This window comes from Primulina eburnea, chromosome 5, assembly GCF_022965805.1.
Source record: "Primulina eburnea isolate SZY01 chromosome 5, ASM2296580v1, whole genome shotgun sequence".
NCBI lineage: Eukaryota > Viridiplantae > Streptophyta > Magnoliopsida > Lamiales > Gesneriaceae > Primulina > Primulina eburnea.
The window spans coordinates 20560109-20572702 of record NC_133105.1 but is presented as its reverse complement, the minus strand read 5'-3'; the positions used below and the strand labels follow the sequence as shown (position 1 = coordinate 20572702).

Below are 12594 nucleotides of genomic sequence, written 5' to 3'. Positions count from 1 at the left end.
CTTTGGGAAGATCCTCTTTTGTTTAGAATTTGTGCAGATGGCATTATTCGTAGGTGTATTCCAGCGGAAGAGGTAAGTTCTATACTTTCTCATTGTCATAGTGGTCCAACTGGAGGACATTTTGGGGCAAGTAAAACTGCTACAAAAATCCTTCAAGCTGGATTCTACTGGCCTACACTGTTCAAGGATGCACACACTTATGTTTTGAATTGCAATGAATGCCAACGTGTTGGTAATATTTCAAGGAGACACAAAATGCCATTGAATAATATTTTAGTCTGTGAATTGTTTGATGTGTGGGGAATTGATTTCAAGGGGCCATTTCCAGATTCCTTAGGAAATAAATATATTTTGGTGGCTATGGATTACGTATCCAAGTGGGTGGAAGCAAGTGCTTGTAGAACCAATAACTCTAAGGTTGTGATCCAATTTTTAAAGAAAAATATTTTTGCAAGATTTGGCACACCTAGAGCCATTATTAGCGATGGGGGAAAACACTTTTGTAATCGTTATTTTGAGTCCCTGTTAACTAAGTATGGGGTCACGCACAAGGTGGCAACACCTTATCATCCTCAAACTAGTGGTCAAGTAGAAGTGTCAAATAGGGAGATTAAGAAAATTCTTGAGAAGACCGTTGGATCTTCGAGGAAAGAATGGGCTAGTAAATTGGATGATGCATTATGGGCATATAGAACAGCATTTAAAACCCCTATAGGAACTTCCCCTTTTCGATTGGTCTATGGAAAAGCTTGTCACCTTCCTGTTGAACTAGAGCATAGGGCATTATGGGCTACTAAATTTTTGAACTTTGATGTGCAAGCTACAGGTTATCAGCGTCTTCTACAACTCAATGAGCTGGAGGAATTTCGTCTTGATGCATATGAGAATGCAAAAATCTACAAGAAAAAGACAAAGAAGTGGCATGATGCAAGGATTGTGCACAGGGAATTTTAGTCTGGACAAAAATTTCTTCTTTATAACTCTCGTTTGAAACTCATGCCAGGTAAACTTCGTTCCAAATGGTCCGAGCCTTTTACTGTTACTGAAGTTTTTCCCTTTGGTGTTGTAGAAATCCGTGGAGATTCTGGAAATCCCTTTAAGGTGAATGGACATCGACTGAAAATTTTTCATGAAGGAATTGTGGAGCAAGAGGAGCCGAGTACTCCTTTGCACGATCCAACCTAATTTATAAAGGGAGTTGTCTAGCTATAGACGATAAATTTAGCGCTTGCTGGGAGGCAACCCAGTGATTTTTTATTTCTTATTTTATATCGTTTCATTTTATTTTATTATTTTTTTACTTTTTCAGTCTGTTAGTTTAATTCTCTGTGATTTTGGTGTGTGCAGGGAATATTGGAATAAATTAAGATGACTTAGATACTGGAAAAGCTGAAACTGTTGAAATACAAGATTTCCAGCAGTGAGGAATTCTAGCATCCCCATGTACCACTCCATGGAACTTAAAACACACTGCCAGGGAAGTGTTTTCTTACTATTCTACATCCAAATTCTATACTCTTTTTGAATGAGATGACACTGAGGGCAGTGTAAATCTAAAGTGTGGGGGGAATTTATGTTTTGTTTCACGACACCACACTTAGCATGTGCTTAAATGTTTAATCCTCAGAGCATGAAAATTTTTCTGGTTATTCTTTGAGAAACTGCACTTGTGATTACATGACACACTAATTGACTTTCTAGATTTTAGAACACTCAAGAAATTACATCACACCTAGAATTGATTGAGATGAGCTGTAGTTGTAGCCGAAGGATTTGAGCACAAACTAGTTTTGTATCATGTTTTGAGACATCATCTATGCACTTTAGGTCATACTTATATGAATTAATCGTGAATTAGTAAAAGGTGAGCTCATAAAAAAAAATTGGAAAAAAAAATGAAAAAAAGAGAGAAAGAAAAGAAAAAATCTAGAACTTGTCTGATTATCTTTCGAGGAGAAAATACGGAGGAGAATGACTTAGGGATGATTTAGGCGATCTTTGGACCGTTTGAGCCTTTCGAGCCTACCAAATGCATCATTTATATCCCTAGTATCCTCTTTTGAGCCTATAAAAAATCGAATGGAGTGTGTCAAAGACATACAATTAGCCCCCATTCGTATTCTTTCAAAATCCCACATCAACGACCCAATTTTAGCTCATACACTATTCCTCTACCTTAATTTTGAGAGAAATAAACCCCGTTAGCGCTTTAAAATTTTCAATAACTCCCATGTGTTTTTTTTTTTTTGATAAGAAACAAATTATTATTGATAATAAATGTTAAAGTCTATTACAGGAAGTGGACTAGAAGTCCACTGTAGGGAATAAAACTAAAACTTCTAGTAGTAAACGTAAGACCAATCTCTAATTAAATCAGAAATCGATAATCCCTGGAACTCTTTGTCTGATCGAATCCAGTTTGCTATATTGATCTTGATAATTTCCCAACAATCTTCTTCTGATCCTTGAGTATCTTGAAAGATTCTTCTGTTTCTCTCTAGCCATATAGCCCAACATATTCCGTGTATCACAACTCGCCAGAATAACTCCCATGTGTTGATAATTGATAAGAAAAAGTTGGAGGAGTTTGAAAAAAAAAATCAAGAAGAATGAGAAAGGGATTGATGAAAAGATATATATAATTGTAAAAGAAAAGGAGGAGGAATGAATGTTGTATGATATGGTTATGGAAAAAAAACTAAAAGGGAATTTTGTTGAAGATTGAAAGAAGCTGGAGAAAAAAAATATGGGGGAATATGAATGAAAGTACAATGAAGATGAAAAAGTTAGCTGGAGGAATGATGCAATTCAATGAGGAAGAAAAGAGATGTAGGAATGCGCTGAAGGAATAATTGTTTATTTTCTCTCATTTTGAATCTCCCAACCTTTATTGTAGCCGTGAGCCATGGCCTTACATTATAAGCTTAAAAGACCTATTGACCAGGTCATATTCCTCTAACATTTAGTGGAGAAATGTATGAAAGACAAGCTTATGGAGAGTTTCTTTGGAAAAAAAAATCAGAAAATATGAGCACTCCTTGAACTAAAACACCTTTGAGGAATATGAGTTTTGACTTCCACACTACACACGTCTCATTATCTTGATCTTTTCTAGTGAATGCTTGAGTTTTAAAGTTGCAACGAAAGTGAATTTTACGATTTTCGAAGTGTGATTTTTTGATTGAGTGTGACGGAATTTGGTAGGTTGAAAAGTGTTGATTGTGTCATTTGTTGTGGTGAATCATTGAATATTCCTTCATAATATTTTTATTCTCTGATTTATTCGAGGACGAACAAAGGCTAAGTGTGGCGGGATTGATAAGCCCAAATCTTATAGAGATTTTTAGGGATTTTATTTGTGCTTATTTAGGCTTTTTATCCCTAATTTTGTACTTAATTGAATTAATTATTGTAGATTTAAATACAAGATGAAAAATGATTAAATTTGGAAATGAAATAAATTTACAAGACTTCAAAAGAAAAAATATTAAAAGAAAGGAAATAAAATATTTTTATTTTATTATCTTGATATTATTGAATTATTGATAAAGATGGAGTCTAATCTTGGAAAATAAAATCTACAATTTTATTATTCTACAAGGTTTAATTGGAGATGGGCTTAAAAAGAATACAGAGAGAAGGCCCATTAAAAAGAATAAAAGGGGGCAGAAGCGTACAGAAGAAGGGAAGTGCCAAAACAGAGCCGTAATAGCAGACGGAAGAGAGAAGGGCAAAAGAGGCAGAAGACGGAAGTGTACAGAAGAAGGAAGAAGATTGAAGGCAGAGCAGGGGGAATTCCTCACACACGCTACAAATCACTGAGATTTCTTTCATTCCTTCTTAATCATGTTTTCTGCATTTAATTTAACCACTGATTTTGGCTTTTGTTTCAAGTTTATGGAGTAGATTTTTATAGACTAAGGCCATGATAGGGCCGAGACATATTATTTTTTGATGTTTTGAGTTTAATTCAATTAGATTATTTATTTTATTCATTGATTGACGTAGTTTATCACGTGTTCTTTTAATCTGGCCAATTAAATAGAATATTTGTTGGTTAATCTAAAACCGGAAGGCGATAGATTAATATTTGCTTCACACATCAATCAACACATGGTTAAATTGACTAGAAATAGTATTCGATTTCAGTGTGCGACTTTAGGTTGGAAAACTGGAATTTCACAGCGATCTAATGCGGTTGAATCTAATTAAATTCAGTTAGAAATAATTGGACTGTTAGATTGAATTAGGTTTATTAATTCGAGAAATCGTTTAATGAATAATTTTGGGAATTCCGTCGTGAATTAAATAATTAATTTATTGAATTTAAATTTGACACGTAGATTATAAGCTTGTCTCGGTACTGTTGTGCGCCTTAGTCGTTTTTAAATAATTTGAATTTTCGTCTAAATTAATAGTTTGGATTAGTTTTGCTTTAGTTAATTTATTTAAATTGTTTGATTTAGTTTTTATTAATTTATCTCCCCTCAATTGACTTTATTAGCCTAAATTAGGAAAAATATTTCATATTCTAGTAATTAAACATCGATCTCTGTGGGTACGATACCTGGACTCATCTCCAATTACTATTACTTGACCTATTCCGCTTGCTAGATTTATTCCCAACCGAAATCGTCGGTCACCCCTGTCTCACTACATGGTAATTTCTTCTTAAAAATTGTGCAGTTTGTTTACTTTATACAAAGAAATATAAGCCCTCGCTTGGTAGCATGTGTTTGGGTTTTTAATTGCTACTGGAGCTCCCATTGAGAAAGAAGCACGGTTTTGTACAAATGTTTGTCTTTGTTTTGCTTCTTTTTTACTTTTACCATAATTGATTCACTGCATGTTTGCGTATCGGATTTGAAATATTAAAATTCCATTTCTTTAGATTTCAGTGCATATTTGTTTATTGGAATTGAATTATTCATATTCCAATTATTTCCATTCCAGTATTCAAATTCTAGAAAAATGGCAAATTTCTATTTGTCACATAAACACAAATTCAGAGAATATAAGTAATTAGGCAAAAGTTTGATATTGTTAAGGTATTTGAATGAATTTATGATATTATTGTGGATGAATATAACTAATAAAATCTTGATGTGAGGATCGTGGAGACGGGCTATTTTGGCGTATTACTCCATTTTGTACTTTAATCATATTGCCCAAGTACATGTTTTTTAGAGTTGTTTGATTTATATTTCCATTCTTTGGATATATCATTGCCACAACTCTTGGTTTATTGATCTCCAGATATTGTAATTCAGTTTCCTTTTATTTTATTTTCTTGATAAAAAAAGTCATTGATTTACATCTTGGAGTTCAAGCATATGTAAAATGCAGATTTCTGTTATATTTTGACAGCTCTTCTTGATGCATTTTTTGGTTCTAGACCTCGAGCAAATATTGTTTATTGCATATATGCACTTGCAAGGCGTCTTGGAAAACACATACCTGGGCAGTATGCTTCTTGGCCTCATTCTTATTTTCTAATATGTACTATAGTCACTAAATCATTATCTTAAGGCTTCTTAAATATTGTTTTATTACAATCTTTACACACAATGACACAATTAAAATTGTATCTTGGTGTATGACTCCATTTTGTGGATCTCTGGATACCATTTTCCTTAGGTCATCACAATAGCTCAACAAATTGATTTATTTCTTCACATCAGGTTTGCATATTGCTGATCAATCTCATTATTACATTCTCATTTATGTACTAATGATTTTAATTTTATCTTTCTTTGCCAATCCATATTAAATTACACAGTAACACATAAATTCTTTTGGTTTTTTATATGGAACTTTTGTACATTCATTGGTGAAGCTGAAAGAGATCAACTTCAGATTTTATTATGAGTTCTTTCCTTATAAAATAGTATCATAAAATCCTCATTATTTAATTTGATCCCTACGGAATAGTGATCATAATGTCATATGATATTTTTTAAAATTATATATAAAAAACTACTATTACATCTTTTATATCATTTACTATTTTTTAAAGTTGGGCATGCTAGAGTAACTAAACTGTGTCTTCGTGATCCACTTCACTCACTCCACGATCTTTTTATAAATATTTTATTTTTATCCCTTTCTCTTTTTAGTAATGTTTTTACCCCTTACGAGTGTTTTCCAACTTTTTTATTTATCGTTCGAATTCTAGAATCTCGAAAATATGACGCACATTTTGAATGTTAGTTTCGGTTTCCCCCTTATAAATGTTTTCAAATTTTTAATTGTAGATCAAGGTTTTAAATTTTGTCCAACTCTTTATTCTCTCAGGTTTTTTTCATCTTCATTATTCGGTGTTCTTATATTCATTTGTGATAAGCGTTGTCAATTTACTCTCATCCAATCAGCTGCATTTCACTACGCTGACAACTTGGAACTGCCTTAGGAGACGTCACCTTTCATATTCGTTCAAACGTGAACCAGACCTCGAGTCCATTTTTAAATATTTGGACTCGAATTTTGGACCATTTATCATGATTATGCATTACATATGTTTTTTACATCTTTTTAAAAACAAAAATTTAAACTTTAATCTTCTGCTTCTCTAACTATTTCTCTACTATTATTTCTTCACAACTTGCAATAAATTTAACATATTGTGTGTAGAACCCGTAACTCAGACTACATATAAACCATGCATAATTCTAGTATTTAAATTAAAGTGATTTTATTGCTTGAGTATTTAAATTTAATTATTTTCCGTAGTAGTTTAATTTTTATCATTTCAGTTAATTCAGTGAGGCCGGACTGGAGTTGGAGTTTTGAGATAGAATTTAAAATGCAGAAAACATTTCCAGAATTTATTTTAGCTAGCAAGTGAGTTAATTTAAGTTAAAAGGAAGTTTAAGGAATTATTTAAACAACTTGAGGTGAGTAGAAAAGAAGTTCATTTAAGTTCCAATAATTAAGGGGTTAATTCACTAAATTATTTAAAGGATAGGTAAGGCTTTAAAGGGTTATAAATTTACTAAATAATCAACATTTCTCCTTCATTTTTATTGTGTAAATTTCGGCCCCCTAGATGATTAAGCAATGCCTTGCCAACTCATCATCTTTGACCCATTCTTTGTTAAGTTTAGCATGCAAACCTTTTTAATTATTGATCAACCTTAATTAATTAATATTAGAGCTTATCCTAACCTAGTCTAGCAAGAGAGAATCGGCCACCTCACCTCCATTAACACCCCAACAAATATTTGATATCAAACCATTATTCAAATTTCAAATTTGTAGACTTGGTCTTGCTTTGTTCCCTATATTTTGCACTCATCTCCCTCACTTCCCTAACCAATATTCTCCTCCCCTATCCACCGAAATCAGAGAGCATTTTCAGAGTGTAAACCGTGGGATTCAGAGCTAAAACAAGAGAGGAAAAATTCAGTAGCAAGCTAGGTAGAAAGCGCTCCAACCTCCTCCGCGCCAAATCGTCTCATTCTTTCGTTTTTCTTTCAAACGAAACCAGGCATGCATATATTCTTCCTTGACTCTTCAATCAAGTCCTACTAGCATTATTTAACATTACATGATCATGTTTTGATAGCCAAAAACCGAAATATATCAAGCAATTTTCAGAAAAACAAACATGCAGTTTTCGGATTTCATTGTGCTCCTCACGGGTTTCATTGGTTTTGATGGTTTCAGGCATCGGTTCGATTCCAGGCTCCCAAGGCGACATCTAGACATGTAATAGGATGCATTAGGACCATGTTTGTCCATTCATTTAAACCCATGTTCGCTGGAAAGCAAGAAAATGACAGCAACTCCACCTTTTGGTCCATTTGAGTTTTCGAATTTCAGTTTTTGCTGTCATATAGGAAATGATTCTGATCATGGCTGCCACAAGGCCTATAGCCATGGTTAGATCACTTCCCTTGCATGTCTAAGACGGGACTAAGTCACCCTTTTGGAGGCTTGGTCCATGGTGAATCGGTTTTTACAAAATAACACAAGAACAGCCCCTCCCCATTTCGGCTTCCTCATGTTTACAACTTATATGTTTCGAAAATGGTGGAATGGTGTGGATCTTGGTTGGCCTATGGCCCTTAGCCACGGTTCATACCATACCACAAGATGTCTAGATCGTGTCATGGTCAATCAAATGGCCACTGGAACGACGCGAGACAGCAAACGAAGCACAACACCACACACGCATACAAGGTGTTCTCGGGTGAACCTTTCGGGTTACTTCTGGAATGGTGCGAATTGTGGCTGGCCTAGGGCCCTTAGCCATGGTTCAAATCATTCTTTGGGATGTTGGTAAGAGTCTCTGGTCGGTGGTTCAAGCCCCAATGGCCGGTAGGCTCGAAAACGACGCAAGAAACCTAAGCACAGCTGCTGTATTTTGTGGACAGCAACTTGCTGTGACGGTTCAGTGGCTCGTTCGAATTCTTGTTTGGCCTTTAGCCTATAGCCTTGGACTGCACAGTGCCTCATTGAGTTAGGAAGGTCATGTTTTTGACCGTTCGTGATTCGGATCATTTTTGAGGTCGTACGAGAATTTACGGTGCGATGTGCCAAATTGACTCTCGAAAGAGCGTTTCATGTTTTGGCCTCCATTCACCTAGATTTCGGCCCTCACCACTTTAGGAGCATTATTTCATCATTTAAGGAGTATTTTAATCATGACTACTTGATGGTTCGGTGTTGGTTCGGGTTGGCTCCGAGTCATGATTAAATACGAAGTCGTAGGCGCAATGGTCTCAGTTTTCGGATTTAATTGCATAGTTTGGTCAAGTAAAAGCTATTGCATATTTTCATGGCATATTTAGGTTGCGGCGAGCCTTGGAGCGGTCCAATCCAATCAGTAAAATTATTACAGGATATTTAATTATGTTAATTAATTATATTACGTGCAAAAATATTCATTTTTGAGATTTATGCGATATTGCTTGTGGTCACATTACTACATGGGATCATTATTAAATCCGGTCGCCAGTTACCGGTCCGGTCGCCAGTTACCGGTCAGTTCAGTTGTTTCACCCAGTATACTGTGGCAGTAGTCTGATCAGACGTACATTATTAAATCCAGTCGTCAGTTACCGGTCAGCTCAGTTCAGTTCAGTTCAGGGACCACTTGCATAGACCATAATCTCACCAGAAAATTATTACAAGTTATTTCATGACAGGGCTCCAAGGAGCAACCATTTTCATTTATGATTTCCCAGTTCAGTGATGCACGTATTATAATTAATCATGACACGACATTTTTACGTTATGCCTCATGACATGATATTTTCACTTGCATGCAATTTTACTATTTATTTACTTGTTATTTACGATATATGCATGTTGAGTCTTTAGACTCACTAGACTTGATTGTTGTAGGTATTGATGATGTCGAGGCCGAGGGCGGGGACCAGTGAGCTAGCTTGGGTCGGCAGTAGAGGAACCCGAGGACCTCATTTACAGCACTTGCCATTTTTTTATGCTCAAACATTTTATCAGTTGTTGAATACTTTAACTTGTTATTTTGGCGAGTAATAATTTCTTCCGCTGCTATTTTGAACATTTAAACTTGATCTATCAGTTGATTTTGTGAATGAGGCAATTTTGATTATTTTAAAAAGAAAAATTTTTAATTTTCCGCAATTTTTCAAACACGAATTTTCGGGCCTCTACATTGTGTGTCAGAATTTTGAATCTTTAAATAGTTTAGGAATTGAGTTCTTCATTCAGTATGTTAGGTTATGCTTTAGGTTGACTTTGATGGAATGAGAATATATTTCTCTTGCAGATATCTAAATATTTAAAAATAAAAGCCACGAGTTCGGGAGAAGATAGATCAGACAACAATGACAATAACATGTTTTTTATCCAAAATGACGTCGAAAATCAACAACAAAGGTCTCCATATGTATGCTATTTTTTTTTAATTTCAAGAAAACATTTTAATATTATATTGTGGAAAATTTTAAAAAAATTATAAAATTATTTCTATTTTAAGAATCAATTTCATTCATGATCAATCAACATAATAATACAATAGCATTAACAAATATAATTTTTTATATTTTCATATTTAGACAAAACTAATGATATATTGGCAAAATATAGCCTCAAATAGTCGACGACATTGCCATGTACGTACATGCAAAAATAATCATTTACTTTTTTCTGAAATTTATGCCACTATTATTTTCTCATTTTCACAAGTACATTAATTATTGGTCTATAATTCTATGTAGGACATGACAAATTCTAATTCCAGCTCTTACATCATCAAAAGGCGACAAATGCTAACGCATAACGAACGGGAAAGGATACATTCTATGACCCAACGACGACGACAATCATATCTTGCTCGATGATATTATAATATTTTTTGGAAAATCATTTGACTATTTGTTTAGTTCTTTTACGTTGAAGTTTATCAATATTTCACATGAGAATATATTGCGGCTTGTAAAAAATATTATTTTTTATGATCAAAGAATATATCATGTAAGGTAACAAATTGAGTTTGGCAGATTTATTTAAGATTTGGAATCCAATGCATTTCATGATTCACATACAAAATGTTTCGGTGTCATGCTGTTGTAATATCATGAATGTTTAATATATTAGCCCGATATATTTATGACAGCTTCGGTGGCTAGTTAAAATAAAGATTGTTTATTACAACCGAGTCAATAAATTCCTTAGCCAACAGTTGGTTTACAGAGTATCTACTCTAACATCGATAACAACCATGCAACCATTAATGTTTTTCTCTATAATATAGCTTAAATTACTGGTAACTGTTCCCATTAAAATATTAAGAGCAAAAGAATTACCACTATTTTGTTTTCGCTTTTTACTTTTTACATTAAGTGATTGATTTTAACTATCCGATCATAAAATATGAAGGTGATTGAGATTTGAGAATAACCCCATTAAATAAATCAACATCCAGTTGCCAAAATTTACTAATAATTTATAAATATATCATGAAAATCTTCCATACATTCATTTAAATATCCAAACAATTTCTATATCAAAGCAGACAAAATCAGATTTAACCATTTTAAACACCAATTAAATTCATTGCGAACTTAAGAGTATGAAACGTCCAGACATTAGAAACAAATGAAAAATATATGAACTCAATCATACTCAGATAAAACCCATCAACCGTCGATTTCAAAATTAGCTTAAAATTTCAATGAATTTAAGGTTCATAAAATCAAACAGTTTCTAGAGACTTCAATTATTTTTACGCAAACAAAGCATACAGAGACACCATCATAGAGAAGAAAAACTAACACACACTTCAACTCTCGTGAAAATTAGAACAAACCCATGTTACTCTAAACGTTTTTTACACGAAAGGGAAGAAATCAAGACAAGGTATTGACTAGTGATATGAAGACTACAGAAGAACTCACCATCAACGACGAATCAGCATAAGAATCAGTAAGAAATATCACAAGTCCGCCAATTTACCATACCAGCTTCGAAATTTAAAGAAACGGCAGTGAAAATAATCTCAACTTCTCGTAGCACAATCCAAGAATTCCATCAAGGCACAGTTTGATGTCTTTCAAATTCGTAAACCACGTTTCACTTCTATATACATTTGTCGTACGTGGGAAATCTTCCACAGAATGCAACAGAACAGAAACCGAGGAAATCGCGATACAAGCTCTGAAAACAAGCTGAGCCAGAAAATAAACACGAAATTTTCCAATATACCACAAGAATTTTGTTACAGAACAATATGGACATGGAAGTGGCGAGAGAGTAGTGTGAAAGGAAAGGAGGGGTTTTTGAAACTTTATTTTATAGTTGAATTTGTGGAGGGACAGAGATTATTGAAAAGGGAAAAAAAAAAAAAAAAAAAAAACTTGAAAGAAATAGGGAAGGGTATTTTTACTTTGACAGCTAATTTACAGCCGTATTTCAAATCTTGTGAGGTCACTTTTACTTTTGACTCCTTGTTGATGTGATTTGTATATATAATAAAGTCATTTTGTAAAACGTCATCCTATTTTATTGTTTAAAAAGTATAATTTTTCTTTTAAACACTCAATTTTCGGTCATATAGATCTCTCATAAAATATTTTACCCCTTAAAATAAAACACCAACCAACTAGCATTTTAAAAATCAAGTGCACTATGTTAGAATAGATGCCCTGCAAGCCAACTGTTGGCTAGGGATTTTATTGACTCAAGCGTAATAAATAATCTTTATTTTAATATAATTCATTATTTTATGGTTTGTTGTTTCTTTATCTGTATACTCATGTTATCAAACATAGATAAAGACTTTGATTATACTTTAATACAAATGAATCGTAATTCAATGTTGAAACTCGTTTGTAATTACTGTATGATCTAAATTTGTTCCTAGTCGATTCAGCCGCCTAAAACATAGATAAACGTCGCTTGAGCTCGAGACTAGCATATGTGATGTTGTGCACTGCGTTTCTTAGTAAGGGCATAGTGATGTCCAAACATGCAGATGGGTAGTCATATGATGATTATACCGAACAACCCTCCCTCGGACTTTCCAAGTGGTTTTCATTCATCGAGAGGATAAGTCCGTGGTTATGATTGTACACCATTAGTCCTTACGACCCGGGACAACACTTA

At 33.8% G+C, this 12594-nt stretch overlaps 1 protein-coding gene across 6 annotated transcripts in view; it reads right to left on the bottom strand.

Moving 5' to 3' along the window:
• The window catches only part of LOC140833084 (transcription factor bHLH153-like), a 28730-nt gene extending 16942 nt beyond the window's left edge, over positions 1-11788 (bottom strand). For all 6 annotated transcript variants that reach the window (XM_073197509.1, XM_073197508.1, XM_073197505.1 and 3 more), the window contains exon 1: positions 11388-11788. Coding sequence is in view for 3 of the 6 variants with exons in the window: in XM_073197505.1 (XP_073053606.1) it covers positions 11388-11390 (3 nt within the window). In the remaining 3 variants the exon portion in view is untranslated. The remainder of the gene's footprint in view (positions 1-11387) is intronic.
• Between the last annotated feature and the right edge of the window lie 806 nt (positions 11789-12594).